This window comes from Lichenostomus cassidix, unplaced genomic scaffold (assembly GCF_008360975.1).
Source record: "Lichenostomus cassidix isolate B80296 unplaced genomic scaffold, HeHo_3.0 HiC_scaffold_39, whole genome shotgun sequence".
Classification (NCBI taxonomy): domain Eukaryota; kingdom Metazoa; phylum Chordata; class Aves; order Passeriformes; family Meliphagidae; genus Lichenostomus; species Lichenostomus cassidix.
Window position 1 is genome coordinate 2,175,842 of NW_028147446.1, and position 25,661 is coordinate 2,201,502.

Here is a 25,661-nt window from a genome sequence, read left to right on the forward strand (position 1 = left end):
GTGTCCATGAGGTGTCCATGGGGATGACCATGGGGTGTCCATGAGGCCTTGGGGTGTCCATGGGGTGTCCATGGGGTGGTCTTGGATCATCCATGGAGCCATGAGGTGACCACAGAGTGGCCTCGGGGTGTCCACAGGGTGGCCTTGAGGTGTCAATGAGACCACAGGGTGTCCATGGGGTACCCATGAGATGACCATGGAATGATGGGGTATCCGTGGGGTGACCATGGGGTGGTCTTGGATCACCCATGGAGTGTCCATGGGGTGTCCATGGGGTGGTGTTGGATCCTCCATAGGGTGTCCATGGGTTATCCATGGGGTGTCCATGAGGTGGCCATGGGGTATCCATGAGATGACCATGGAGTGGCCATGGGGTGGTCTTGGATTCTCCATGGGATGTCCATAGGGTGTCCATGGGGTATCCACAGGGTGGCCATGGGGTGTCCGTGGGGTGGCCATGGGGTGGTCTTGGATCACCCATGGAGTGTCCATGAGGTGTCCATGGGATGGTCTTGGATTATCCATGGGGTGTCCATGAAATGACCATGGGGTGTCCATGAAATGACCACAGGGTGTCCATGAAATGACCACAGGGTGTCCATGAAATGACCACAGGGTGTCCACGAGGCGTTCCTGGCTCCTCCACAGCTCACCTCCCACCCACCCCCATGCCCCCATCCCCAGCTAGCCCCACACCCTCACCTCACACGGACGTGGTGCACTCGCGGCTCAGCGGCCCCATGCCCACCTCCCCTTTGGGCCCGGGGGCCGGCCTGTCCGCAGAGCTGGACGATCTCAGCGGGACCCTCGCCCTGCCGGGCCCCCTGGGCCGCCGGCTCCGCGCGCAGCAGCACAGCAGCCGCCGCAGCTCGGCGCGCATGTCCTTGCTGCGCAGCGTGTAGATCACCGGGTTGGCCGCCGAGTTGAGCGCGGCGAAGGCGAAGAAGTAGTTGGCCTTGTAGAGCACGCGGCACGAGCGCACCGGGCACGAGGCGTCCATGAGGAGGATGATGAAGGCGGGCAGCCAGCACACGATGAAGGCGCCCAGCACGATGGTGACGGTCTTGAGCAGCGCCAGCGTCTGCGCCGAGGCGATCTCGGCGTGGCTGGAGCGCACGATGCAGTAGATGCGTGTGTAGAGCCCCACGATGGCCAGCAGGATGAGCGTGAAGATGGTGGTGACGAAGAGCACGTAGCGCTTGGAGTAGAGCGGCAGCACCGTGGAGCAGTCGGCCAGGTCGCTGATGCAGTTCCAGCCCATGATGGGCAAGCTGCCCACGGCGGCCGCGATGGCCCAGCAGGCGCCGATCAGCAGCACCATGCGGCAGCCCTTGTCGCCGCCGTACACCTTGACCTTGGTGATGGCCACGTGCCGCTCGATGGCGATGGCCAGCAGGCTGAACACCGAGGCGGCCAGCGTGGCGAACGCCGTGCCCTCGCGGACAAACCACTGCACCGGCGTCAGGCGGAACGTGGTGGCCCCGGACAGGAGCGTGTTGGCCATGAAGGCCACGCCGGCCAGCAGGTCGGAGGCGGCCAGGTTGCCGATGAAGATGTACATGGCGAGGTGCAGGCGCTTGTTGCGGCAGATGGAGAGCAGCACCAGCAGGTTCTCCAGCACGATGAAGCAGCAGAGCACCACGATGAGCACGGAGCCCACCCAGCGCGACGGCGCCGAGCTCTCCGTGTCGCCCTTGGTGTAGTTGTAGTGCTCGCGGATCTTGTCGCGGTTGAAGTACTCCTTGTAGATGCTCCCCATGGTGCCGCGCCTCAGCGCCGCCGGGACATGGCTCCTGAGGAGACCTGCGGGGATGGCACACGGCTGGGGCACACCTGGGCCACGCCTGGGGGGACCGAGGCACCTGAGGTGACACCGAGGTGGCCGAGGGACGTGGCTCCTGAGGAGACCTGTGGGGTGGGAATGTGGGGATGTGGGGGTGGGACACATCTGGGACACATCTGGGGGCACATCTGGGGGGGATCGAGGCGGGGGACGCATCCCAGGTGACACCGAGGTGGCTGCAGTGACAGATATCCCCTTGAGAATGGGGTGGCAGTGCCAGGGAGTTCCCGGGGAGGCTCGGAATGTCGGAATGGCACTGGGATAACGCGGTGGGGAGCACATCTGGGGACACATCTGGGGACACATCTGGGGGTATCGAGGCGGGGGAGGCGCCTGAGGTGACACCGAGGTGGCCGAGGGGACAGACATCCCCTCGGGAATGGGGTGGGGCATCGGGAAGTTCCCCGGGGGGGTTGGAAAAGGGAGAGCAGGATGGGAAGGACACACCGGGGAGGGATGGGGACATCGGGGGTGTTGGGTTGGGGTTGGGGTGTTGGGTTGGGTGGGGTGGGGTGTCACCCCTGGGTTAGATTTGGAGTCCCTGTGTCCCCCGCGGTTGGGGATGGCACTCCCAGTGCCACCGTGTGTCCCCAGTTGGGGACAGGTCACCCGTTTCTGGCTGGCACCCCCCAGTCCATCCCTGTCCCCCCAGATTTCGGGCCGCGATCCCCGTTAGGCTCCCCGCGCCGCTCCGGGACCGCCGCGGGTGGCACCGAGGGCAGGGGAAGGAGCTCCGGTGCCCGCGGCACCTCCGGCCTCCGCCCGCTCCGTCCCGGAGCTCCCCCGGTACCGGTAACGTCCCGACCCCGTCCCGCTCCCGGTCTCGGTCTCGGGCCTGTCCCGGAGCTGTCCCGGTCTCGGTCTCGGGCCCGTCCCGGAGCCCTCCCGTCCTGGTGCCGCCCCGGAGCCTCCCCGGTTCCGTCCCGGAGCGCCCGCGGAGCCCTCCCGGTACCAGAGCCCCGCCCGGTGCCGTGCCGGAACGATCCCGGTGCGGTCCCGGTGCGTTCCCGGTGCTCCCGGTGCCGCCCCGGAGCCCCCCTGCCCCGTCCCGCCGCCGCCCGGTGCCTCGCTCAGCCCCGCCCGGTGCCGGGACACCGCCCCTGCCTCCCGCCGCCCCGGGACCCGTCCGGGACCCCTCCGGGCACCCCTGACCCTCGTACCGGTGCCGGTGGGAGCCGCCGGTGCCGGTCGGAACCGGCACGGAGCACCCGCCGCTTCCCCTTCCCCTTCGCCGCCCGCCCCCGGTCCAGCCGCCCCGGGCGGAGCCAGCGGGGGGAAACGGGCGGGGCTGGGGGCGGCGGGACCCCCGGGAGCGGCCCCGGGAACCGGGATCCCAAACCGGGAATGCCCTCGGGATCCTAAACCGGGACCCCAAACCGGGAACGGCGCCGGGATTACAAACCGGGATCCCAAACCGGGAATGCCCCAAGGACCCTAAACCGGGATTCCAAACTGGGAACAGCCCCGGGATTCCAAACCGGGAACGGCCTCGGGATCCCGAACTGGGAACAGCGCTGGGATCCTGCACCGGAACTGAGCCCTGGAATCCCAAACTGGAGTTCTGCACTGAGATCGATCCTGCCCGAAAAACTGAGATCCTGCCCGAAAAATCGGGATCCTGCCCCAAAAATCGGGATCCTGCCCGAAAAATCGGGATTCGGAACCACACGGGGATCACACCCTGAGGTCCTGGACTGGGATCTTGCCCCTGGAATCACACCGAGATCCCAAACTGGGATCCCAAATTGGAATCCTGTCCCGGGAACTGCGGGAATTTGGATTCCAAATTGAGATCCCACACGGGGCGCTGCCCAGGATCCGGCACTGGGAATTGTCCCTGGATCCTGCACTGGGAATTGTCCCTGGATCCTGCACTGGGAACTGGACTGGGATCCTGCACTGGGAACTGGACTGGGATTCTGAACTAGGAATTGTCCCTGGATCCTGCACTGGGAATTGTCCCAGGATCCTGAACTGGGAACTGGACTGGGATCCTGAACTGGGAACTGGACTGGGATCCTGAACTGGGAATCGTTCCTGGATCCTACACCAGGATCCCGAGCTCTGTCCCGCACCCGAATCCCACCGGAATTCCCGAATCCCACCGGAATCCCAGGCTCCAATGCCCATGCCCGCCCCTCCCGGTGAGCCCCCCGCCCAGCCCAGCCCCCAGCCACCCTCCGATCCCGAAATATCCCGCAGCAAATAGGATCAGGGCGGCGGCCGAGCTTAGGCCGGGTTTAGCCGCGGGGGCGGCGGGGAAACGGGGGGGGAGAACCCCGCCGAGCCCCCCGAGCCCCCCCGGGCCGGACACGCACGTGGGGACACGCGTGGCGGGGTGGGGACACGGCGACACGGCGTGGGGGACACGCGGGACACGCGGGGGGGCAGTGTCACCAAACCGCCCCAGCGCGGGACCGCCGGGATTGTGGGGACACTGAAATCTTTGGGGACACCCGAGGGTCCCACAGGTGCCCCCCAGGGACAGCCACCCCCCAGCTGTGCGCCAGATGTTGGCGCGGCCCGAACAGCTGGGCCGGGAGGGGACAATGAGGGCGGGGGGGACAATCACGGGGGTGGCACTTGGACACCCCGCGGGACACCTCAGTGTCCCCACACCCTCGGGGACACCCCCGAGCCACCCACCTCCCCAAATCCCGACCCCCTCCCGAGTTCCCCCCAGCCTTGGGGACACCGCGAGGGTCCCTTTCTGCTCCCCCCCGGCTGGTGGCGGCGCTGCGGGGGGGGGGGACAGTGACACCGGAATGTCCCACGCGCGGAGGGGACAGCGGGGGGGCGGCACGGGGGGCTCGGGGGGATTTTGGGGTCTTACCGGTCCCGGGGCCAGTCCCGGCAGCGCTGAGCGCTCGGTCCGCTTGCGACATGGGGGGGGCGCGGGGGCGGGGGGCGGGGCTGGCCTGGGCCACACCCCCTTGTCACCTCTGTCACCCCCCAGCGCCGAGACCCCCAAAGTGGGGACCTGCCACCCTCTTGTCCCCCCTTGGGATACCTGAGCCCCCCGAGATCCCCAAAACTCAGCGGGACGGGGGGGGGAAAGCCCACCCAGCCCTCTCCCGGGGGATTTTGGGAGCTTTTCCCTGATTTTTGGGATTTTTTTTGGGACGGCAAAAGGATTTTCACGCCTGGGAAAACTTCCCGGGCTTTGCACGGCTTTTGGCAGGGAGGAATTCGGGGCTGGGGGAGGATGTGGTTAAGGATGGGGGGTCGGGAAGGGTTTTTCCCCCCGAAAAAATCCCCTAAATGCTGCGCTGGGTGGGAGAGGAGGATCCGATCCGAGCGAGGGGCCGGAGAAGGGATTTAATTGGGATTTAATTGGAACCAGGCGAGGGCAGGGCGGCAGCGGGGGAAGGGCGGGAGGAGCCCCCGGCACTGCCAACCTCCCATCCCACCCCGGAGCCGCCGGTCAGCCCGGAGAGGGAACGGGAAACGGGAAAAAAGCATTCCCGGATCACCCCCGGCCCCAGCCCCGCGGGGTCCCACCGGGATTCCGCCCGCCGCTCCTCATCCCCGCCGGGAACGGGGGAGAGACCCTCCTGGCGGAGCTCCCCTCACGCTGAGGGGAGATAGCGGGTCCCGAGGGGGATATCGGGGTGGGATGGCACTGGGGTGGGGTTTTGGGGCGGGGGACACTGAGGGAGGTTTAAAGGAGGGATTTGAAGGAGGGATTTAAAGGGGGATTTCAATGGGGATCCACGAGGGGCCATGGCGGTTCCTCCCCCTCACGCTGAGGGGAGATAACGGGTGGGGATCCCGAGTGGGGAATATCGGGGTGGGATGGCACTGGGGTGGGGTTTTGGGGCGGGGGACACTGAGGGGGATTCAAAGGAGGGATTTAAAGGGCGATTTAAAGGGGGATTTAAAGGGGCTCCATGAGGGGCCATGGCGGTTCCTCCCCCTCGCCTTCCTCCTCTTCCTTTTCCCGCCTTTCGCCCCGCGCCGGAAGTGGCGCCGTGCGCGGTGACGTCACCCCGCCTCCCCGCCGCGCGCGCCGCGCGCCTTCCCGCCATGATCCGCGCGGGGGCGGCGGCTGCAGCCCTCAGGGCCTGGGGAAGGGCAGCGGGCCGGGCCGCGGTGAGAGCGGCACCGGGAGCGGGCTGGGAACGGCGGGAGAGCGGCACCGGGAGCGGGCCGGGCCGGCGGGAGAGCGGGAACAGCACCGGGAACGGGGCAGGGGCGGGGCCAGAGCCGTGAGGGGCGGGGTGGGCGGGGTCAGCGCTGAGGGGCGGGGTTACTGCGGGGCGGAACCAAGTGGGCGAGCTGCCGGGGGGGTTCGGGGGCGCGGGCGGTGCTCGGGACAGGGCCGGGGGCGGGCAGGGGTCGTAGCCACCCCCCCGTTCAGCCCGTGGTTGGTTCCTCCTCCCGCAGCTCTCGACGGCGCCCCGGGAGCCCCACGTGACCCCCGAGCCGCGGGGGGGTGAGTGCGGGGGGGGAGAGCGGGGACAGTTTGGGGACAGCTGGGGACAGTGGGGACAGTGGGGATGGGGACAGAGGGGACAGCTTGGGGTAGTGGGGGGCAGAGGGGATGGGTGGGGACAGTTTGGGACAGCTGGGGACAGTGGGGATGGGGACAGTGGGGACAGCTTGGGGACAGTGGGGTAGGGGACAGAGGGATGGGGACAGAGGGGGGCAAGCTTGGGGATAGTGGGGGACAGAGGGGATGGGTGGGGACAGCTTGGGACCTGTGGGGACAGTGGGGATGGGGACACTTGGGGACAGTGGGACAGTTTGGGGACAGTGGGGATGGATGGGGACAGTGGGGATGGGGACAGCGTGGGGACAGCTTGGGGTAGTGGGGATGGGGACAGCGTGGGGACAGTGAGGACAGAGGGGATGGGGACAGCGTGGGGACGCCTTGGGGACAGCGGGGATGGGGACAGCTTGGGGACAGTGGGGATGGGGACAGGGATGGGGACAGCGTGGGGACACCTTGGGGACAGTGGGGGACAGCTTGGGGACAGTGGGGTTAGGGGGACAGCATAGAGGACAGAGGGGGGACAGCGTGGGGACAGAGGGGTTAGGGGGACAGCGTGGGGACACCTTGGGGACAGCGTGGGGACAGTGGGGATGGGGACAGCTGGGGACTTAGGGGATGGGGGACAGCGTGGGGACACCTTGGGAACAGCTTGGGGACAGCGGGGGGACAGCGTGGGGACAGCTTGGGGACAGAGGGGATGGGGAGACACCTTGGGGACAGCGGGGGGACACAGTGGGGACCATCATGGGGACATCGTGGCCAGGGCCATCATGGGGTTGGGGACACCCTGGGGACATCCTAGACCACCCTGGGGGCATCAGGGCTGGAGATCTTTGGTTTGCAGTGCCTGGGGACACCCTGGGGACATCCTGGGGACACCCTGGGGACACCCTGGGGACACCCTGGGGACACCAGGCCTGTCTGTCCCTGGCTGGGGGTGTCCAGCGCCCCCTCCCCAGGCTCTCCAGGCACAGCTGTCACCCTCCCCGCTGTCCCCACGTGTCCCCTCGCTCCCAGAGAAGGCCGCGGTGCCAGCAGTGCCAGCCCTGCCGCTGTCCCCCGTGCTCCGGAGCTGCCGTGTCGCTGTCCCCTCCCACCTGTCCCCAGCGCAGGCCTGGGTGGAGTCCCTGCGGCACCCCGAGGACACCTGCCGGGGTCTCGCCGACCTGCACCCCGATGTGTTCGCCGTCAGCCCCAGGTGGGGGGCCTGGGGGGCTCTGGGGACACCCTGGGGACACCCCTGGCAGGGGGAGGCCCCTGGCTGAGTGTCCCTTGTCCCCCCAGGCTGGACATCCTGCACACGGTGGCCACCTGGCAGAGGAACTACAAGAGGATCGTGAGTGTGGGGAGGGGACTGGGGGGGGACAGGGGGTTTGGGGTCCCCAGAGGGTCCCCAGGGGCTTTGGGGACTCCCAAGTCCATGCCAGCCCCAGCAGGAGGGTTGTGGCTTTGCGTTTCTTGTCCCCAAAGGAACAAGTGTCACTCCCCTCCCGGTGTTTCTGGGCAGTCAGAGTGGCTTGGGGGTGACCTGTGCCTTCCCTGTCCCCTCCTGTCCCTTGTCTGTCCTTCCCTGTCCCCTCCCTGTTCCTCCTGTCCTGTCACTGTCCTCACCTGTCCCCTCCTGTCCCCTCCTGTCCCGTCCCTGTCCCCTCTCTGTCCCCTCTCTGTCCCCTCCCGTCCCCTCCCTGTTCCTCCCTGTCCCCTCCTGTCCCTCCATGTCCCTTCCTGTCCCTTCCTGTTCCTCCTATCCTCTCCCTGTCCCCTCCTGTCCTGTCCCTGTCCCCTCCTGTCCCTTCCCTGTCCCTCCCTGTCCCTCCTGTCCCTGCTGCCCCTCCCTGTCCCCTCCCTGTCCCCTCCCTGTCCCCAGAGCTACGCCAAGGTGAAGTCCCGCGCTGAGGTCCGAGGCGGTGGCCGCAAGCCGTGGCGCCAGAAGGGCTCAGGCCGCGCTCGCCACGGCTCCATCCGCTCGCCCCTGTGGCGGGGAGGTGAGTCCTGGGGGTGTGACACCCCGGGGAGGGGCTGTCCCCGCCCTGGGGACGTCACAGAGGCACCTCCCCGCAGGTGGCATCGCGCACGGCCCGCGGGGTCCCACCAGCTACTTCTACATGCTGCCCCTGCGGGTTCGGGTGATGGGGCTCAAGGTGGCCCTGAGCGTCAAGCTGATGCAGGTAGGGGGTGGCCCGGGGGGGGCTGGGGACAGCGGGGGCTCGGGGACAGGGTGACGGTGTGACACGGCCCCGCAGGACGATCTGCACCTGGTGGACAACCTGGAGATGCCCACTGGGGACCCTCAGTACCTGCTGGACCTGGCGAGGTTCCGGCGTTGGGGACACTCTGTGCTCATCGTGGATGTGTGAGGGACAGGGCTGGGGACACTGGGGACACTCTGTGCTCATCGTGGATGTGTGAGGGACAGGGCTGGGGACACTGGGGACACTCTGTGCTCATCGTGGATGTGTGAGGGACGGGGTTGGGGACATTGGGGACATTGGGGACACTCTGTGCTCATCGTGGATGTGTGAGGGACGGGGTTGGGGACAGTGGGGACAGCCTGGGGACAGTGGGGATGGGGTGGGTGAGGGGCTGGGGACACCCTGGGGACAGCAGGGAAGGCCTGGGGATAATCTGGGGATGGCTTGGGGACAGCAGGGAGGGGCTGGGGACAGCAGGGATGGCTTGGGGACGGCAGGGAGGGGCTGGGGACGGCAGGGAGGGGCTGGGACAACAGGGAGGGGCTGGGGACAGCAGGGATGGCTTGGGGACAGCAGGGGATGGCTTTGGAGACAGTCTGGGGACACTCTGGCATGGCTGGGACAGCAGGGACAGCAATGGGGACACCCTGGGAGCATCCTGAGGACATCATGGCCGGGTCACCACAAGCCTGGGGACACCGGGGCTGGCTGTCCCTGCCTTGGGGACACCCTGGGGACACCTCAGGGACACTCTGGGGACATCCCAACCCCTTTTCCCCCCCAGCAATGAATTCCCCGAGAACATCAGCGCCGCAGCCGAGGAGCTCAAATCCATCAACCTCATCCCAGCCCTGGGTGAGACACCCTGGGGACACCCTGGGGACACCCTGGGGACCCCCTGGTGACCCCGCTGATGTCCCCCCGTGTCCCCCGCAGGGCTGAACGTGCACAGCATGCTGAAGCACCAGACGCTGGTGCTCACCTTGGCCGCCGTGGAGCTGCTGGAGCAGCAGCTGCTGTGGCACAACCAGAGGTTTTCTGCTCTCTACCCTTTCTCGCTGCCCTACCGCGACCTCCCGCAGCCCCCCGCGGCGGGCTGAGCCCCCCAGGGGCGTTTGGGGTCCTTCCTGTGGGGTTTGGGGTCCTTCCTGTGGGATTTAGGGTCCTTCCCGGGGGTGGGTCTGAGCCTGATCCCATCAGGAAAGGGATTTTGGGGAGGTGGTGGCACCACGTCACTTGTGTCACCTCTGCAAGTTGTGTCACCTCTATAGGGACTTCCCAGAGCCCCCCGGGTGGCACTGAGGACCCCATTTGGGATTCAGGACCCCATTTGGGATTCAGGACCCCATTTGGGATCGAGTCCTTCCCAGGTTGGATCCAACCCCAATCCCGTTGGATTTGGGGTCGTCGGGCACTGCTGTGGCAATTAAAGGGATTTTTTTCACGGCTGTTGTTTTCATTTTTGGGGTTTTTTCCGCTTCCTTTTGGGGCTTTGCCACATCCCAATCCCTTTGGGATCTCCCCAGATTTCTTTCTGAATCCCTCGCTTATCCCAATCCCTTTCCAGCCCCCCGAAATTCCAACCCCATTAATTCCAACCTCCCCCAAATTCCACCTTTTTTTCCCCCAAATTCCACCTTTTTTTCCCCCACATTCCCATTTTTTTTCCCAGCTTCCCCCATATCCCAACCCCTTTTTGGATCCCCCAACCCCATTCCAGGCCCTTTCCCTGCCCATCCCAGGATCCTCCTGAGAAGGAGGAAATCCAGGAAAACAAACGCTGATGTCATCAGATTCCATTCCCTCTGGAATTGCCTGGGGGCTCCTCTGCGGGGAAAATCGGGAATTTGGGATTCCCCCTCGTTCCCAGGCTTCCCAAAGGGAAAATTTGGGATTTCCTCCTCGTTCCCAGGCTTCCCAAAGGGAAAATTTGGGATTTCCTCCTCATTCCTAGGCTTCCAAAAAGGAAAATTTGGGATTTCCTCCTCATTCCCAGGCTGCCCAAAAGGAAATCTGGGAATTCCGGCGGGGGGGGAGGTCGAGATTTAGGGGAATTTTGGGGCTTCCAGTGGGAATTTTCGGAATCCAAATGCCCTGTGTTGGTTTTGGGGTCTGGGAGCTGCTGGTGCCGCAGGGATTTTGGGAATATCCCGGGAAGAATTTGGGGAAAGGGCGCTGGATGTGCTGCCTGTGCCCTCGGGGGCGCTGGGGACACGACTGGGGGCGCTGGGGACACAATTAAGGTCACCCCCCCTGTCCCAGGGCCCTGCCCGGCTCCCCGCGCATCCCAAAAATCCCATGGAATTCTCCCCTCCCTCCCTCCCTCCCCCGCGGCTGTTTTTGGGGATTTTTTGGGGTTTTTCCCGCGGTTTCCCAGGTGAGGAGGCAATTCCGGGAATCGTGGGCAGGGCAGGAGTGTTTCCTGGCGCGACGGGGGGACACGGAGGGGACAGAGGGGACACCGCAGGGGACAGAGGGGACACCGCAGGGGACAGAGGGGACACGGAGGGGACACCGCGGGGGACGGAGGGGACAGAGGGGACACGGAGGGGACACCGCAGGGGACAGAGGGGACAGAGGGGACACCGCCGGGGACATGGAGGGACAGAGGGGACACCGCGGGGGACGGAGGGGACACCGCGGGGGACGGAGGGGACAGAGGGGACACCGCCGGGGACATGGAGGGGACAGAGGGGACACCGCAGGGGACGGAGGGGACACGGAGGGGACAGAGGGGACACCGCCGGGGACATGGAGGGGACACGGAGGGGACAGAGGGGACACCGCCGGGGACACGGAGGGGACAGAGGGGACACGGAGGGGAGCGGGAAGCGGCCGGAGCTGCGGAGGGGAGGGGGAGGTGACAGCGGGAGGGGACAGCGGTGGGAGGGGACAGGAAGGTGATAGCGGGAGGGGACAGCGGCACGAGGGGACAGCGGGAGGTGACAGCGGCACGAGGGGACGCTGGCACAGGGCCTGTCCTGCGGGGGGGCAGCGTGCGGGGCTGACTCAGCGCTGACTCAGCGCTGGCACTGTGTCCCCCTTGTCCCCGTGCCCCTGTCCCTCCTGTCCCCAATATCCCCGTGTTCCTGTTGTCCCTGTCGCGTCCCTCCCATGTCCCCACCTTCCTGCCATCCCATCCCCACATCGCCTGTCGCTGTCCCCCCATGTCCCCCATGTCGCTGTCCCCCCATCCCAGCCCATCCACCCTTGATGTCCCCAAGGTCCCCGCTGTCCCTGATGTCCCCAAGGTCCCCAATGTCCCTGTCCCTCATCCCGCAGCGCTGTGACCTCCAAACCTCCCCAAGGCCGAAGGAAGCTCCCGACGTTCCCGACATTCCCGACGTTCCCGATGTCCCAAACCGTCCCACGACAAGGACAATCCCGGCGGGAATGACGGTGGAGGTGACACGGCTGGAGGACATCACGGGGACATTCCTGGTGTCCCAAGCCATCCCAGGCCAAGGACAATCCCAGCGGGAATGGCAGTGACATTGCCATGGGGAGGGGACTGTCACCTCTGCCATGGGGATGTGACACCCGCGGGGTGCAGAAGTGAAACCTCGTTGCCATGACACTGTCACCAGACTTTCCCCCTCTGGGGTCGATGGCCTGAGGGTGACAAGAGGTGACAGGGCTGGGTGTCACTCCCGGAGCGCCCAGAACCTCTGTAGGGAAAGGAAAACACCGGGACAGGGCAGTGGGGACACCTTGGGGACATCAGGGACCGTCCTGGGGACACCCTAGACCATCCTGGGGACATCAGGGATGTTCCCACGCTTCCAGCGGCGACAAAAATCCCCTGATGTCGAAAAGCGAAAGAACAGAGGAAGTGACACCCGCGGGTGACAGCAGCACCCAGCCACGGCCTCCGCAGCCACCCCCGGGTGACAGGCAGGTGACAACCGCGTCACGAGCCGGGGGGGTGGCAAATGGGGCTGGGGGCTCCAAGCAGAGCCCCCCCGATTGGGGACACACGGTGGGACCCCCGGCTGCCCGCGGTGGGGACAAAGGGACAGTAGGGATGTGACAAACGGGGTGGAAATCGCCGCGAGATGGGGCGGGAGGGGAAGAGGGGCAGGAAAATCGCCACATCCCGGGCCAGGGGACAGGGAAATTGTCGCGGGAGGGGTCGGAGCCATCCTCGGACAGCCCCGGACAGCCCCGGCCAGTCCATCCGAGCCGCGGCCGCCGTTACCGGAGCGTCCTGGCGAGAAGTCCCTGCAGCCCCGGAAATCCCCGGGGGCGGGACGGGCTGAACGCTTAAAGAGCGGAGCCGCGGGCGGGAGCGGCCGGGAGGCGACAGAGGGACAGCCCGAGGGACAGAGGGACTGACTGAGCGGGGCACTGAGCGGGGCGGAGGGCGCTGCCCAGCCAGGCTGACCCGAGACCCTGCGCGGCCCGGGGCTTCGGAGCCGAGAGACATCCGGTGGAGCCCCGAGGGAGCAACCGGAGAGCCGAACGGATCCGCGCCGAGGAGATCGAATTGATCAACCCGGAGAGATCGAATTGATCCATTCCGGTGCCCCCCGACAGCCTGAATCGATCCATCCCGGGGAGCCCGAATTGATCCGTCCCGGTGCCCCCGGAGAGCCCGACCGGACCTTTCCCCGCGAGCCTGGACTGACCGATCCCTGATCGCCCCTTGGATCCATCCCGATGCTCCCGGAGATCCCAAACTGACCCATCCCGGAGATCCCGACCGGACCTTTCCCGGTCCTCCCGGAGCTCCCGAACCGCCCCGGGCCGAGCTCCGGACCCGGAGCGGATCCACCGAGACCCTGAAAGCACCAACCGCACCCCAGACCGTCACCCCCCCGCCGCATCCCGGGGCACCGGGAGCCGCCGCGCCCGCCGGGATGGTTCACCCCGCGCTGCTGGCGCTGGCCCTGGGCACCCTGGGTGTCGTGGCAGGTGAGGGGACACGGCGGGTGGCACCGGGCGGGGGGGGAAACGGGGACTTGGCGACCCCCGGGGGTGTCGCAGGTGAGGGGACAGGGCGGGTGGCACCGGGCTGGGCGGGAAACGGGGACTTTGCGACCTCCGGGGGTGTCGTGGCACGTGTCCCTCTCGTGTCCCTCTCGTGTCCCTCTCGTGTCACCAGCCCGCGCGGCGCCACCAGGACCGGAGGTGGCACCGGATCCCCCCCGCCCCGGCCATCGCCCCCGCAGGGCGAGGAACGTTTTGTTTTTTCCTTGCGAAATCCATGGAGAAAGCGGGACTTTCCCTGCCTCCCTCCCTTCCTGCTCGGGCATTCCGGGAAAGGGCAGGACGGTTCCGCTCCGAAATCGCGGCGATTCCCGGAAATCCCCCCGGGCTCGGCGGGCGGTTCGGCCCGGGGGGCTCCCGAGGGGCTTCCTGCCCACCTCGAGGGGCTTTCTCAGCACTTTGGGGGTTTTCCCTCTGCGGTCTGGGGGGTTTTTCCTGCGTTTTGGGGGCTTTTTCCTGCGTTTTGGGGGCTTCCCGCTCACCTCGAGGAGTTTCCTCCGCATTTTGGGGGCTTCGTCTGCCTCCTGGGAGAGCTTCACCCCAATTTTGGGGTTTTTTTCTGCGTTTTTGGGGCTTCCCGCTCGTCTCGGGGGTTTCCTCTGCGTCCTGGGAGATCCTCACCCCAATTTTGGGGGCTTCTTCCCCACTCCGGTGCCCTCGGCTGTGGATGTTTTGCCTAGAAAACACCGAAATTCAGGGATGGGGATGACCTGGGAATCCCTTTGACCTTTTCCCCAACTTTTCCAGGAATTAGGATGACCAGGGGGTCCCTTTGACCTTTTTTCCCAATATTCCCAGGAATTGGGATAAGCCTGGAAATCCCCACGATCTTTTTTCCCCACATTCCCAGGAATTGGGACAAACCTGACAATCCCTTTGACTTTTTCCTCCAAAATTCCCAGGAATTCAGGGATGAGCCTAGGAATCCCTTTGACTTTTTTCTCCAAAATTCCCAGGAATTCAGGGATGACCTGGGGGTCACTTTGACCTTTCCCCCAACATTCCCAGGAACTGGGACAAACCTGGAAATCCCTTTGACCATTTCCCCCAAAATTCCCAGGAATTCAGGGATAACCTGGGGGTCACTTTGACCATTTCCCCCACATTTCCAGGAATTTGGATGAGCCTAGGAATCCCTTTGGCCATTTCCCCAAAATTCCCAGGAATTCAGGGATAACCTGGGGGTCACTCGGACCTTTTCCCGCCACATCCCCAGGAATTAGGATGACCTCGGGGTCACCACGGTGGCACAGGGGTGACCCAGGGGGTCCCCTTGACCTTCCCCTCCCCTTCCCCAGAAATGGGGACAAACCAGGGGTTTTCCCCCGGAATTCCAACTGCCCGGAATTCCAACCCCGGAATTCCAACCGCCCGGAATTCCAACCCCGCAATCCTCCCCGCAGGACAGCTGGACCCCTCGGCGGAGCTCTGGGCAGAGCCGGAGGTGCCGCTGGTGGAGCTGGGCGGCTCCGTGCGGCTGAAGCTCCACGCCAGGTGCGGCAGCTCGGAGCTCCGCGACTCTCCCGGCATGGAGACCCCGCTGACCAAGAGGGTGGTGGAGCAAAATCCGGGAGAGACAGTGCTGGATCTGCTCAACGTCACCGAGTGGAATTCCAGAAATCTGATCTTCCACACCTGCGAGAAGAGGGTGACGAAGCCGATCTCCGTGGTTGTCTACAGTGAGTTGGGAATTCCCGGCGGGAACGGCTGGGGAAGCTCCAGGATTGCCCAGTTCCACCCCAGGAATTTTATAGTGGTTTTACAAGGATTTGATACCGATTTTGTAGTGATTTTACAATGATTTTATGGTGATTTTATACTGATTCCATAGGGGGTTTATAGGGATTTTACAAGGAATTTCTACTGATTTTATGGTGATTCTGTAGAGATTTGATACTGATTCTACAGGGATTTTATAATGATTTTATAATGATTTTATAATGATTTTATAATGATTTTATAGAGGTTTTACACTGATTTTATAGGGATTTTGCAATGATTTTCTACTGATTTTATAATGACTTTATAGGGATTTTATACTGATTCTACAGGGATTTTATACTGATTTTACAATGATTTTACAATTATTTTATAGGGGTTTTCTACTGATTTTACAGGGATTTTGTAATGGTTTTCTACTGATTTTCTAATGACTTTATAGGGATTTTATAAGGATTTTATAGGGATTTTATAAGGATTTTAAAGGGATTTTATAGCTCAGCCCTTTCCCCCACACCCCCCAAGCTGCCCTCCATCCCATATTAACAATTAACATCACCACAATTAACATCACCACAGTTACCAACCCCTGACCCATCCCCTCCGTGTCCCCAGGCATCCCAGCTCCCAATCTGACCGCTTCCCGGCCGGACAGGTGGCACCTGTCCTGCTCCGTGCTTGTCACCGCTCCCCTGGGCAATGTCACTGTCACCCTGCGCAGCGGCGGTGACATCCTGGCCTCGCGGAGTGACCGAGGACTCAACCAGAGCCAGCCGGACAGTGTCCAGCTGAGCCATGAGTTCCCAGCCCGGCGCGAGGACCACGGGAAAAGTGTCACCTGCGAGGCGCAGCTGGCCGTGTCACCCAACCAGCCCCCCGTCAATGTCACCTCCGAGCCGTTCATCCTGGACCTCACAGGTGAGCTGAAACCGTCCTGCTCTTTTCCCCATTTTCCCACTGTTTTCCCCATTTTCACCCCATTTCCCCACTGTTTTCCCATTGTTTTCCCACTGTTTTCCCCCTTTGCCCCACTGTTTCCCCCCAATTTCCTCACTGTTTTCCCCATTTTCCCACTCTTTTTCTCCACTTTCCCTCCGTTTTCACCCCATTTTCCCATTGTTTCCCCACTGTTTTCCCAGTTTTCCCCATTTTCCCACTGCTTTCCCCCTTTTCCCGCTGCTTTTTTCCCCATTTTCCTGCCATTTCCCCCAATTTCCCCACTGTTTTCCCAGTTTTCCCCCAATTTCCCCACTGTTTTCCCCCTTTTCCCACTGTTTTCCCTCAATTTCCCACTGTTTTCCCCCATTTTCCCACTGTTTTCCCCATTTTCCCACTGTTTTCCCCATTTTCCCACTGTTTTCCCCATTTTCCCACTGTTTCCCCCCAATTTCCCATTGTTTTCCCCATTTTCCTGCCATTTCCCCCAATTTCCCACTGTTTTCCCACCATTTTCCCCCTTTTCCCACCGTTTTCCCCCATTGCCCCCATTTTCCTGCTCTTTCCCCCCATTTTCCTGCCATTTCCCCCCCGTTTCCCCCCCATTTCCCCACTGTTTCCCCCACAATTTCCCTATATCGATTTGAAAACAAACCAGTGGGAGATCACAAGTCAAGACTAAAATTAATGAGAAAAATTAACAATAAGTGCAACAACCCAAGGAAAAGCAGTGACACAGTCAGACACAACCTGACAGCCGGTCGGGGTGGTGGTGACAGTCCGGCTGAAGGTGACCTGCGAAGGTCTGGTGTCCAGCTGAAGGTCAGTGGTGGCTCTTGTTGGCTCTTTGATGGCTAATTAACACTTATCAGGGGTGAGTCATTAGCAGGAGATAACAGCTAATGATCCACAGCTGGTGGGAACAGAACTCTTAAATTCTATTTAAGAATTCTATTTAGATTTAATGTATTTAGATTGAAATTTAGGACATTCCCCATTTTCCTACTCTTTTCCCCATTTTTCCATTGTTACCCCAATTTCCCCGTAATTTTCTCCCAATTTCCCCATAAATTCCCCCATTTCCCGCCCCATCTCACCCTCTGTCCCTGTGTCCCTGTGTCCCTCTGTCCCCAGCTGACCCCTCTGTCCCTCTGTCCCTCTGTCCCCAGCTGACCCCTCTGTCCCTCTGTCCCTCTGTCCCCCAGCTGACCCCTCTGTCCCCAGCTGACCCCTCTGTCCCTCTGTCCCCAGCCCTCCCCGAAGGTCCCCAGCTGGACGTTCCGCAGCCCCAGGAGCTTGGGGTGCCATTCGGTGTCACCTGCACTGTCCGTCCCGATGTCACCGTGTCCGAATTCACCATCACCGCGTCCAACCGGAGCTTCCCGGTGACCCTGAGCCACGATGGTCACCAGGCCACCGCCGAGGTGACCCTGAGCCGGCCGGGCAGTGACACAGTGGCATGTGCTGTCCGAGTGGGTGGCGAGGAGAGACGGAGAGAGAAAACTGTCCAAGTGTTCTGTGAGTGACCGCGGCCAGAGTGACCGGTGTGGGGACAGGTGGCACTGGGGAGCGGGAGGTGGCACTGGGGAGCGGGAGGTGGCACCAGGAGGCACCAAACCCGCGGTGTCATCAAACCCCACAGTGTCACCAAACCCATGGTGTCATCAAACCCCACAGTGTCACCAAACCCAGAATGTCACCAAACCCCACAATGTCACCGAACCCAGAATGTCACCAAACCCAAAATGTCACCAAACCCACGGTGTCACCTCTGCCACCATCCCCACAGTGTCACCAAACCCAAAATGTCACCAAACCCATGGTGTCACCAACCCCACGGTGTCACTTCTGCCACCATCCCCACACTGTCACCAAACCCAAAATATCACCAAACCCATGGTGTCATCAGCCCCACATTGTCGCCAAACCCACGGTGTCACCTCTGCCACCAACCCCACAGTGTCACCATCCCCACGGTGTCACCAACCCCACACTGTCGCCAAACCCATGGTGTCACTAGCCTCACAGTGTCACCATCCCCACACTGTCACCATCCTCACACTGTCCCCTCTGTCACCGCAGATGTCCCCAAGCCTCTCCTGAGTGTCCCCAGCGCCCCTCTCGCCGCCGGCTCGGCGCTCAGCGGGAATTGCTCTCTGCCTCCCATGGCCACCAGGGACATCCGGCTGCGGATCCTCCGCGGTGACAAAGTCCTGGCGGCCTGGGGACAACCGCCGCTGTCCTTCCGCCTGGTGGCACACGAGGGTGACAATGGCACGGAGCTGAGCTGCGAGGCTGAGCTGCAAAACTACAGCAGAATTCCCAAAAGGAGCTCAGTGCAGATCGTTGTCCATGGTGAGAGATTTCCCGATGGAATTCCTCGTCCTTATCCCGGTTTTTCCTTGTCCTTATCCCAGCTTTTTCCCAGTCCTTATCCCAGTTTTTCCCAGTTCTTTTCCCGGCTTTTCCCATTCCTTTTCCCAGCTTTTCCTCCTCCTATTCCCGGCTTTTCCCAGTCCTTATCCCACTTTTCCCGCAGCCCGCCTGTGGCTGAACGACTCGGGCTGCCCTGGGCAGCAGAACTGGACGGAGGGGCAGCAGGAGGTGCTGCAGTGCCAGGCCAGGGGCAGAGCCGAGCCGCAGGTCAGATGTTCCAAGGACGGGAATTCCCTCACCGCCGGAATCCCATATCCTGCCAGCCGCAGCCACGCCGGGATTTACCTGTGCAGTGTCACCAACGCGCTGGGGACAGCCGAGCGCAATGTCACTGTCCATGTGCAGGGTGAGTCGGGGGTCCTGGGGGTCCTGGGGGGCTCAGGGCTCCTGGAGTTCTGGGGATCTTTGGGATCTTTGGGCTCCCAGAGGTCTTTGGGATATTTGGGTTCCTGGAGTTCTGGGGGTCTCGGGGATATTTCGGTTCCTGGTGTTCTCAGATCCCTCAAGGGTCCCTGGCGATGGCAGCCTCACCCCTCTGACCCCAATCCCATTTCCCGGCAGTTCCCGATCTCACCCCAATCCCCTTTCCCGGCAGCTCCCGATCCCTTCCCGCTGGTCCCGGTGCTGCTCGGTGTTGGACTCCCCGCGGTCGCCCTACTCACCGTCGCCGGGGTTTACCTCCTCCACCACCGCAACACCAAATTCGGGGAATATTGGCTCTGGAAGAAGCAGCGGCAGCCGGTGGAGATGAGACCCCTGCGGTAACCGGGAAGCTCCGCGGGAATTCCCAACGGATCCGGAGCTCCGCAGGCGGGAGAGGCGGTGGAGGGGCTGCGACCCCAATGCCGCGCCGAGGGGACAATGGCCTCGGGGACTGAGAGGACATCCGGACTGGGATGGACTGGGATGGACTGGGATGGTGAGATCCGGCCAGGCCCCGCCGTGGATCTGCAGGGATCGCTCGGGGATTCCTTCCACCCCTGCAGCTGCTTTTGGGGTGGCCGCGGTGGCGTTTTGGGATTTTGGGAGATGAGGAGCTGGAGTGAGGGATGGACAGATGGACAGATGGACAGACAGCACCGCAGAGGCTGGACAAGGTGCTGTGACTGTCCCACCAATAAAGGCTGGAGGTGACATCCGCTGGAATTCCGGGGGGTTTGTGGCACCCCGGGATGGGGAGTGGCACTGGCGGGTGACCGAGCTGTCCCTTGTCCCTCGTTCCGTGTCCTGTGCCGGGGTGGATCCAGGGGGGACATGGCAGGGGATTGTCCCGACCCGGCTGGGGACATCCCAAGGGACTGTCTCACCCCCATCCCGACCCGGCTGGGGACATCCCGGGTGTCCCTAGATTGTCCCACCCCCATCCCGACCCGGCTGGGGACATCCCGGCTGTCCCCCGATTGTCACACCCGGCTGGGGACATCCCGGATGTGCCACCCCACACTCGTGTCGCGCTCCCCCCGCCGCTCCAGGTGGTCCCGTCTGTCGCTGTCGCTTCGCCCCCCGGAGCCTCCCACGCGGGGAGGGGGCTGGGGGGCTTCGGGGAGGGTTGTGGGGTGGATTTGGGGCGGTTTTGGGGTGGATTTAGGGCGGTTTTGGGGTGGATTTAGGGCGGGTTTGGGGCGGTTCGGGGGGTTCGTGCAGCGCCGAGCGCCGGGCGGGGGTGGGGGGGATCGGGGGGGCTCGGCGTGGGCGGGGGGAGGAGCAGCCCCGCGGGACCGGCGGCGCGAGCGGCGGCGGAGGAGCTGCCTTCGGCCTCAGCCTCCTCTTCCTCCTCCTCTCCCTTCCCCATCCTCCTCTTCCTCCTCTTCCCCATCCCCATCCTCCTCCTCCTGCTCCTCCTGCTCCTCCGCTTCATCCCCATCCTCATCCTCCTCCCCCTCCCCATCCTCCTCCTCTCCCGCCCGCCCTCCCCCGCTTCATCCCCTCCCCTCCCTCCCCACCCTCATCCTCCTCTTCCTCACCACCTTCCCCTTCCTCACCCTCTTCATCCCCATCCTCCTCCTCCTCTCCCTCCCCTTCCCCCCATCCTCCCCGGCGGCTCCATCCTCCTCCTCGCTCCTTCCCCATCCTCCTCTTCCTCCCTCCTCCGCTCCATCCTCCTCCTCCTCCTCTTCCTCCCATCCTCCTCCTCCTCTCCCCATGGGGTCTCCCAGCTCTGCCACGCGGCTTTTGCCCCCCCTGGTTCTGGCGCTCGCAGGTAAAGGGGGAGGGGGCTGCGGGGGCTTCGGGGGTTTTTTTGGGGGGTCCAGAATGGGGAGGGGCGACTCGGAGAACCCCAAAAACCGGATGATTAATTGGGGAGGGGTGTGTCACCTGCATGTCCCAAAATCAGTAGGGACCCCTTAACTGGGGGGGGGACACGACCCTGGGGACCCCGGGGATGGAGGGGGGGAGTGGGATTGAGGGACACCCAGAGACCCCAAAACCACCAGAGACCCTTCGGGGTTCGGGGGGCACACAGGGACCCCCAGCCCAATATGGGGACCCTAAAACTGGGGGGGGGGTCACACCCAGAGACCCCAAAACCACAGTGACATTTAGGATTGGGGGGATTGGGGACACACGGGGGACACACTGAGACCCCCAGGACCCCAAAACCACAGTGACATTTAGGATTGGAGGGATTGGGGACACACGGGGGACACACGGGAACTCCCAGGAACCCAAACCACAGTGACTTCTAGGACTGGAGGGTTTGGGGACACACGGGGGACACACGGGGGACACACGGGAACCCCCAGGACCCCGGCAGTGGGTGGCAGGTCTCAGTCCGGGGCTCCCCCCAGCCGGAACCGGGGCGCTGCCCGTGCCGGGGGTCCCGCAGGGGTGGCCCGGGGCACCTTCACGGTGGCGGCCTGGCCGCGGGTGGCCGTGGTGGCCTTCGGGGGCTCGGTGGCCATCAACTGCAGCCGCAGCGCCTGCCCGGGGGACAACGCCACGCTGGGGCTCGAGACCCCCCTGGCCGCCACCCCCGGGCCCGGGGGGCTCCGCTGGCAGAGCTTCCGGCTGCACAACGTGTCCCTCTGGAGCCCCGGCGATGTCACCTGCTCGGGCCGCTGCGGCGACACCGAGGCCAACGCCAGCACCGGCGTCCTGGTATACCGTGAGTACCGGGCCGGGGAGGGCGCGGCGGGGACAGCCGGGGGACACGGCGGTGGCAGCCACCTCGTCCGCAGAGCTGCCCGAGCGGGTGTTCCTGGAGCCGGTGCCGCCGGTGGCAGTTGGGGACAGCAGGAACCTGACGTGCCACGTGCTGGAGGTGGCGCCGCTGCGGAACCTGACGGTGACTCTGCGGCGCGGCGCCGAAACGCTGCGCACCGAGAGCTTCGGCGACACCGAGGGCAGCGCCAGCGTGGCCGTGAGCCACCTGCTGACTGTCACCCGCGGCGACCACGGCCAGGAGGTGACCTGCCACGCCGAGCTGTCGCTGCGGCCGCACGGGCCGCTCTTCGCCCGCGCCGCCGCTCCCGTGACGCTCTCGGTGTTCGGTGAGTGCCGCCGGTGCTCCGGGCGGGGAGGGACGGCGGCGGGGTGGTGGCCTTGTCGCCATCCGCGGTGACCTCGCCGCCTCCGGTGACGCCGTGGCCCCACCGGTGAGGGTGTGGCCACCGGGATGCTCCCCCTGGTCCCCGTGCCATCGTGTCCTCTCCCGGTGCCACCGTGTCCCCACCCGGGCCTGGTGACGGTCTGGCCACCGGGATCTCCCCCCCGGCGCTGGGCCGTGTCCCCTCCCGGTGCCACCGTGTCCCCACAGCTCTCCCGGAGCCGCCGCAGCTCCAGGCTCCCTCCATCCTCGAGGTTGGCACCGCGGCCAACGCCAGCTGTCGCATCGCCGGCGCCTTCCCGGCCGGGGACATCCGTGTCACCACCGCGCTGGACCGGGAGGCGCTGAACGTCACGGTGGCGGTGGCCGGGGACACGGTGACTGCCACCACCGCGCTGTCGCCGCTCGGCCCGGGCCCGCGGGAGCTCAGCTGCACGGCCGCGGTGGCCACGGCGGCACGGACGGCGCGGCGGCAGCTCCACGTCTACCGTAAGGCGGCGGGGGGCGGCGGGGGGACCGCGGGACACCGAAACTCCCCGGGATCCACGGAGCTTTCCCGCAGGATTCCCGGCGCCCGGCCTGGAGCTGAGCCCCGCGGCGGCGGCGGCGGGCAGCGAGGTGACGGTGACATGTCGCATCGAGGCCACCGAGCCTCCGGCGGTGCGGCTGCAGCTCCGCGATGCCGAGGGCGCCGTGCTGGCCGAGGGGCCGCAGCCCCGGCTGGAGCTCCGCGTGCGCGCTCGGCGACACGACGACGGCCGCCAGTTCCGGTGCCGGGCCAGCCTGGCCGTCGGTGACACCGTGGTGACGAAGGACGCGGACGCGCGGCTGGAGGTGCTCTGTGAGTGTCGCGCCGGTCGCTGTCCCCTCCCGCTGCGCCGCCGCAGCTCCCGGCATTCCCAACGTCCCTTTTTCCCAGATCTTCCCGAAATCCCGGCCGGCGGCTGTCCCGGTAACCGCACGTGGGTTCGGGGAGCGCGGGAAGCGCTGTCGTGCCGCGCCACCGGCAATCCCCCGCCCACCGTGCTGTGCGGCCGCGACGGTGTCACCGTGGCCACCGGCGAGCCCCAGCTGGTCACCCGCGCCCGCGCCGGGACCTACGTGTGCAACGCCACCAACGCGCTGGGGACGCGCAGCCGCCGCGTCACCGTCCGCGTGGAGTGTGAGTGGCGCAGGGGACGCCGCCGCGGGGGGTTGTGTCCCCTCGGTGGCCGCGGGGGGTTGTGTCCCCTCGGTGGCCGCGGCGGTGACCGGATGTCCTCCGTTGTCCCCCCAAAGATGAGCCCACGCTGTCCGAGTCGGGCTGTCCGGAGCGCCGCGTCTGGGTGGAGGGACAGCGGCGGGAGCTGCACTGTCGCGCCGATGGGGACCCTCCGCCCAGCACGCGCTGTGCCCGCGATGGTGGCACTCACCACGGTGACACCCGCGATGGTGGCACTCACCACGGCGACACCCGCGATGGTGGCACTCGCCACGGCGACACCCGCGATGGTGGCACTCGCCACGGTGACACCCAGCACGGTGACACTCACCACAGCGCGGTCAGCCGTGGCCGGAGCGGCCGCCTGGTCACTCGGGCTGACGGTGGCCGCTACGTGTGCAGAGCCACCAACCGGCACGGGGTGGCCGTGCGGAGCGTCGTTGTCACCGTGGAGTGTGAGTGACGGGAGGGACAGCGCGGGGGTGGCACCGGGGTGGGGATGTGGCAGGGACCGGGGGTGGCAGGGATGGCACCGGGAGGTGGCAGGGATGGCACCAGGATGGCACCGGGAGGTGGCAGGGATGGCACCAGGGATCTGGTGGTGCCAGGGATGTCACATCCACGCCATCTGGTGACTGCCGAGCTGTGCCAGGGATGGATGGCGCTGGGGTTGGGATGGGGCGGAGCTGGAATTGCTTCCCCAGCCGGGAATGCCGCGGCTGTGCTCGGGGCGATCCCGGTTGGTCCCGGTTGGTCCCGGTTGATCCCGGGGGGTCCTGGTGGGCGAGCGGGGGTCACCCGGTACCGTTTCCCCTCCCGCCGCCTCCAGACCGCCCGAGCATCGGCGAGCGCGGCTGCCCCGAGCGGCGGCTGTGGCTGGAGGGGACAGCGGCGGAACTGCGCTGCGCCGCCACCGGCAATCCCCCGCCCCGCGTCACCTGCGCCAGGCTGGGCGACAGCCGCGACATCGCCACGGTCAGCCCCAATGTCACCCGAGCCGAGCCGGGCGACAGCCGCGATCCCCAGGCCGCTCCCAATGTCACTAGCGCCGAGCAGGGCGACAGCCACGACCCTCAGGCCACCGCCAATGCCACCCACGGCGAGCTGGGCGACAGCCAGGACCTGCCCCAGGCCACCGCCAATGTCACCCGCGCCCACGCTGGCACCTACCAGTGCCGAGCCACCAACGCCCACGGCTCCGCCGTCCGCAATGTCACCGTCGCCGTCGAGTGTGAGTGCGGGGAGCGATTTTGGGGGGAGAAAGGGGGTTTGGGTTAATCGCAAGCCGCTGTCACCTCGTCCCAGACGGCCCCGCCGGTGTCACCCTCCGCGTCCTGCCCTCCGCCAACGTCACCCGCGGCGGTGGCTTCACGGTGGACTGCGGCGCCGAGGGAATGCCAGCGCCCACCTACAGCTGGGCAGTGCCCGCCGCGCCCAACCTGCGCCTGGCCGCCGACAACCGCTCGGTCACTGTCACCGCCGCCACCACGGCCAACCGCGGCGTGTACACCTGCACGGCCAGCAACCGGCACGGCCGGCGAGCCGGGAGCGTCGTGGTGCGGGTGGACGGTGAGCCGGGCGGGAACCGGGCGGGACTCACCGGTGTCACCTTTCCCGGTGTCACCCTTCCCGGTGTCACCTTTCCCGGTGTCACCGCGCCCCTCCCGCCCCGCAGAGAGCTGGCTGGTGGTGCTGGTGGCGCTGGGCGCTCTGGGCGCTGTCACCGCGCTGGGGCTGGCGGTGGCCGGTGGCTACTACCTGAAGACCACGGCGTGCAAGAAGGGCGAGTACAACGTGCGCGACGCCGAGGGCTCCGAGGCCGCCTGTCTGCACCGGCAGCGCGACAACCGCGCCGAGGTGTTCGGCATCCAGCTGACCCAGCCCTGAGCGGCGCTGTCCCCTCCCTGCTGGGGACACCCCAAAAAACTGCTCCCGGGGGGGTTTTGGGGGTTGGAGGATGAGGGTGACGAGGGTTTCTCTCCAAAGCCGAGGGGTTACCGCGGGGGGGATTTGGCTTCCAGCTCAGCCAGGCATCCTCATCCTCATCCTCCTCCTCCTCCTCATCCTCATCCTCATCCTCATCCTCATCCTCATCCCCATCCCCATCCTCATCCCCATCCTCGTCCCCATCCCCATCCTCATCCTCATCCCCATCCCAGGGAGGTTTGGGGTCCCCAAAGACCCCCCCGCCCCGAATTTGGGGTGGTTTTGGGGTGTTTTTGGGGGGTTCAACATCCAGGACACCGCGGGTTCCTCCAAGGCCGCCTGTTGGCACAGCCTGGCTGGGGAGGGGGTTTTGGGGT

General features: G+C 65.1%; 4 protein-coding genes across 12 annotated transcripts; 3 read left to right on the forward strand and 1 right to left on the reverse strand.

Annotated features, from left to right (window-relative positions):
• Nucleotides 1-685: 685 nt before the first annotated feature.
• S1PR2 (sphingosine-1-phosphate receptor 2) lies at nucleotides 686-14,884 on the reverse strand. Of its 6 annotated transcripts, XM_085046096.1 has the most exons (4): nucleotides 14,698-14,884; nucleotides 14,002-14,594; nucleotides 12,049-12,142; nucleotides 686-1,803 (listed from the first exon to the last, which is right to left on the reverse strand). In XM_085046096.1, exons 2-4 carry the CDS (start codon nucleotides 14,020-14,022, stop codon nucleotides 704-706), a joined length of 1,215 nt encoding a protein of 404 aa, XP_084902222.1. In that variant the 5' UTR covers nucleotides 14,023-14,594; nucleotides 14,698-14,884; the 3' UTR covers nucleotides 686-703. The 6 variants fall into 6 exon arrangements, with proteins under 6 accessions (XP_084902222.1, XP_084902224.1, XP_084902226.1 ...); XM_085046098.1 differs by lacking the exons at nucleotides 12,049-12,142; nucleotides 14,002-14,594; nucleotides 14,698-14,884 and adding exons at nucleotides 4,677-5,465; nucleotides 5,646-5,698; XM_085046100.1 differs by lacking the exons at nucleotides 12,049-12,142; nucleotides 14,698-14,884 and having other exon boundaries at nucleotides 14,002-14,071.
• On the forward strand, nucleotides 5,783-9,975 carry MRPL4 (mitochondrial ribosomal protein L4). Of its 3 annotated transcripts, none has more exons than XM_085046102.1 (9): nucleotides 5,783-5,935; nucleotides 6,230-6,278; nucleotides 7,284-7,536; nucleotides 7,623-7,674; nucleotides 8,206-8,323; nucleotides 8,400-8,506; nucleotides 8,582-8,691; nucleotides 9,315-9,385; nucleotides 9,467-9,975. In XM_085046102.1, the coding sequence occupies exons 1-9, from the start codon at nucleotides 5,870-5,872 to the stop codon at nucleotides 9,628-9,630; spliced, it is 990 nt and encodes a 329-aa protein (XP_084902228.1). In that variant the 5' UTR covers nucleotides 5,783-5,869; the 3' UTR covers nucleotides 9,631-9,975. The 3 variants fall into 3 exon arrangements, with proteins under 3 accessions (XP_084902228.1, XP_084902230.1, XP_084902231.1); XM_085046104.1 differs by having other exon boundaries at nucleotides 7,338-7,536; XM_085046105.1 differs by having other exon boundaries at nucleotides 5,784-5,935; nucleotides 7,356-7,536.
• Nucleotides 13,333-19,631, forward strand: LOC146422727 (intercellular adhesion molecule 5-like). The gene is made up of 7 exons (XM_085046095.1): nucleotides 13,333-13,444; nucleotides 14,923-15,198; nucleotides 15,854-16,156; nucleotides 17,426-17,692; nucleotides 18,257-18,529; nucleotides 18,714-18,956; nucleotides 19,206-19,631. Exons 1-7 carry the CDS (start codon nucleotides 13,390-13,392, stop codon nucleotides 19,373-19,375), a joined length of 1,587 nt encoding a protein of 528 aa, XP_084902221.1. The 5' UTR covers nucleotides 13,333-13,389; the 3' UTR covers nucleotides 19,376-19,631.
• Nucleotides 19,632-20,283: 652 nt separating this feature from the next.
• On the forward strand, nucleotides 20,284-25,428 carry LOC146422728 (intercellular adhesion molecule 5-like). Of its 2 annotated transcripts, XM_085046094.1 has the most exons (11): nucleotides 20,284-20,810; nucleotides 21,438-21,716; nucleotides 21,790-22,101; nucleotides 22,368-22,646; nucleotides 22,720-22,998; nucleotides 23,077-23,319; nucleotides 23,436-23,598; nucleotides 23,659-23,813; nucleotides 24,188-24,589; nucleotides 24,664-24,927; nucleotides 25,034-25,428. In XM_085046094.1, the coding sequence occupies exons 1-11, from the start codon at nucleotides 20,753-20,755 to the stop codon at nucleotides 25,243-25,245; spliced, it is 2,646 nt and encodes an 881-aa protein (XP_084902220.1). In that variant the 5' UTR covers nucleotides 20,284-20,752; the 3' UTR covers nucleotides 25,246-25,428. The 2 variants fall into 2 exon arrangements, with proteins under 2 accessions (XP_084902220.1, XP_084902217.1); XM_085046091.1 differs by having other exon boundaries at nucleotides 23,436-23,813.
• Nucleotides 25,429-25,661: the final 233 nt, after the last annotated feature.

Excerpts from the sequence above, each read along its gene's own strand:
- MRPL4 (XM_085046102.1), top strand. The coding sequence starts at position 5,870 with ATGATCCGCGCGGGGGCGGCGGCTGCAGCCCTCAGGGCCTGGGGAAGG. Across the intron at positions 5,936-6,229 it reads GGGCAGCGGGCCGGGCCGCG|CTCTCGACGGCGCCCCGGGA; the intron begins GTGAGAGCGGCA and ends CTCCTCCCGCAG. Across the intron at positions 7,537-7,622 it reads GTGTTCGCCGTCAGCCCCAG|GCTGGACATCCTGCACACGG; the intron begins GTGGGGGGCCTG and ends TTGTCCCCCCAG.
- LOC146422727 (XM_085046095.1), top strand. The coding sequence starts at position 13,390 with ATGGTTCACCCCGCGCTGCTGGCGCTGGCCCTGGGCACCCTGGGTGTC. Across the intron at positions 15,199-15,853 it reads GATCTCCGTGGTTGTCTACA|GCATCCCAGCTCCCAATCTG; the intron begins GTGAGTTGGGAA and ends CCGTGTCCCCAG. Across the intron at positions 18,530-18,713 it reads AGTGCAGATCGTTGTCCATG|CCCGCCTGTGGCTGAACGAC; the intron begins GTGAGAGATTTC and ends CTTTTCCCGCAG.
- S1PR2 (XM_085046096.1), bottom strand. The coding sequence starts at position 14,022 with ATGCGGAGGAAACTCCTCGAG. Across the intron at positions 12,143-14,001 it reads TGCGGAGGAAACTCCTCGAG|GCCATCGACCCCAGAGGGGG; the intron begins GTGAGCGGGAAG and ends TGTCACCCTCAG. Across the intron at positions 1,804-12,048 it reads GTCACATCCCCATGGCAGAG|GTCTCCTCAGGAGCCATGTC; the intron begins GTGACAGTCCCC and ends CCATCCCCGCAG.
- LOC146422728 (XM_085046091.1), top strand. The coding sequence starts at position 20,753 with ATGGGGTCTCCCAGCTCTGCCACGCGGCTTTTGCCCCCCCTGGTTCTG. Across the intron at positions 22,647-22,719 it reads GCGGCAGCTCCACGTCTACC|GATTCCCGGCGCCCGGCCTG; the intron begins GTAAGGCGGCGG and ends GCTTTCCCGCAG. Across the intron at positions 22,999-23,076 it reads CGCGCGGCTGGAGGTGCTCT|ATCTTCCCGAAATCCCGGCC; the intron begins GTGAGTGTCGCG and ends CCTTTTTCCCAG.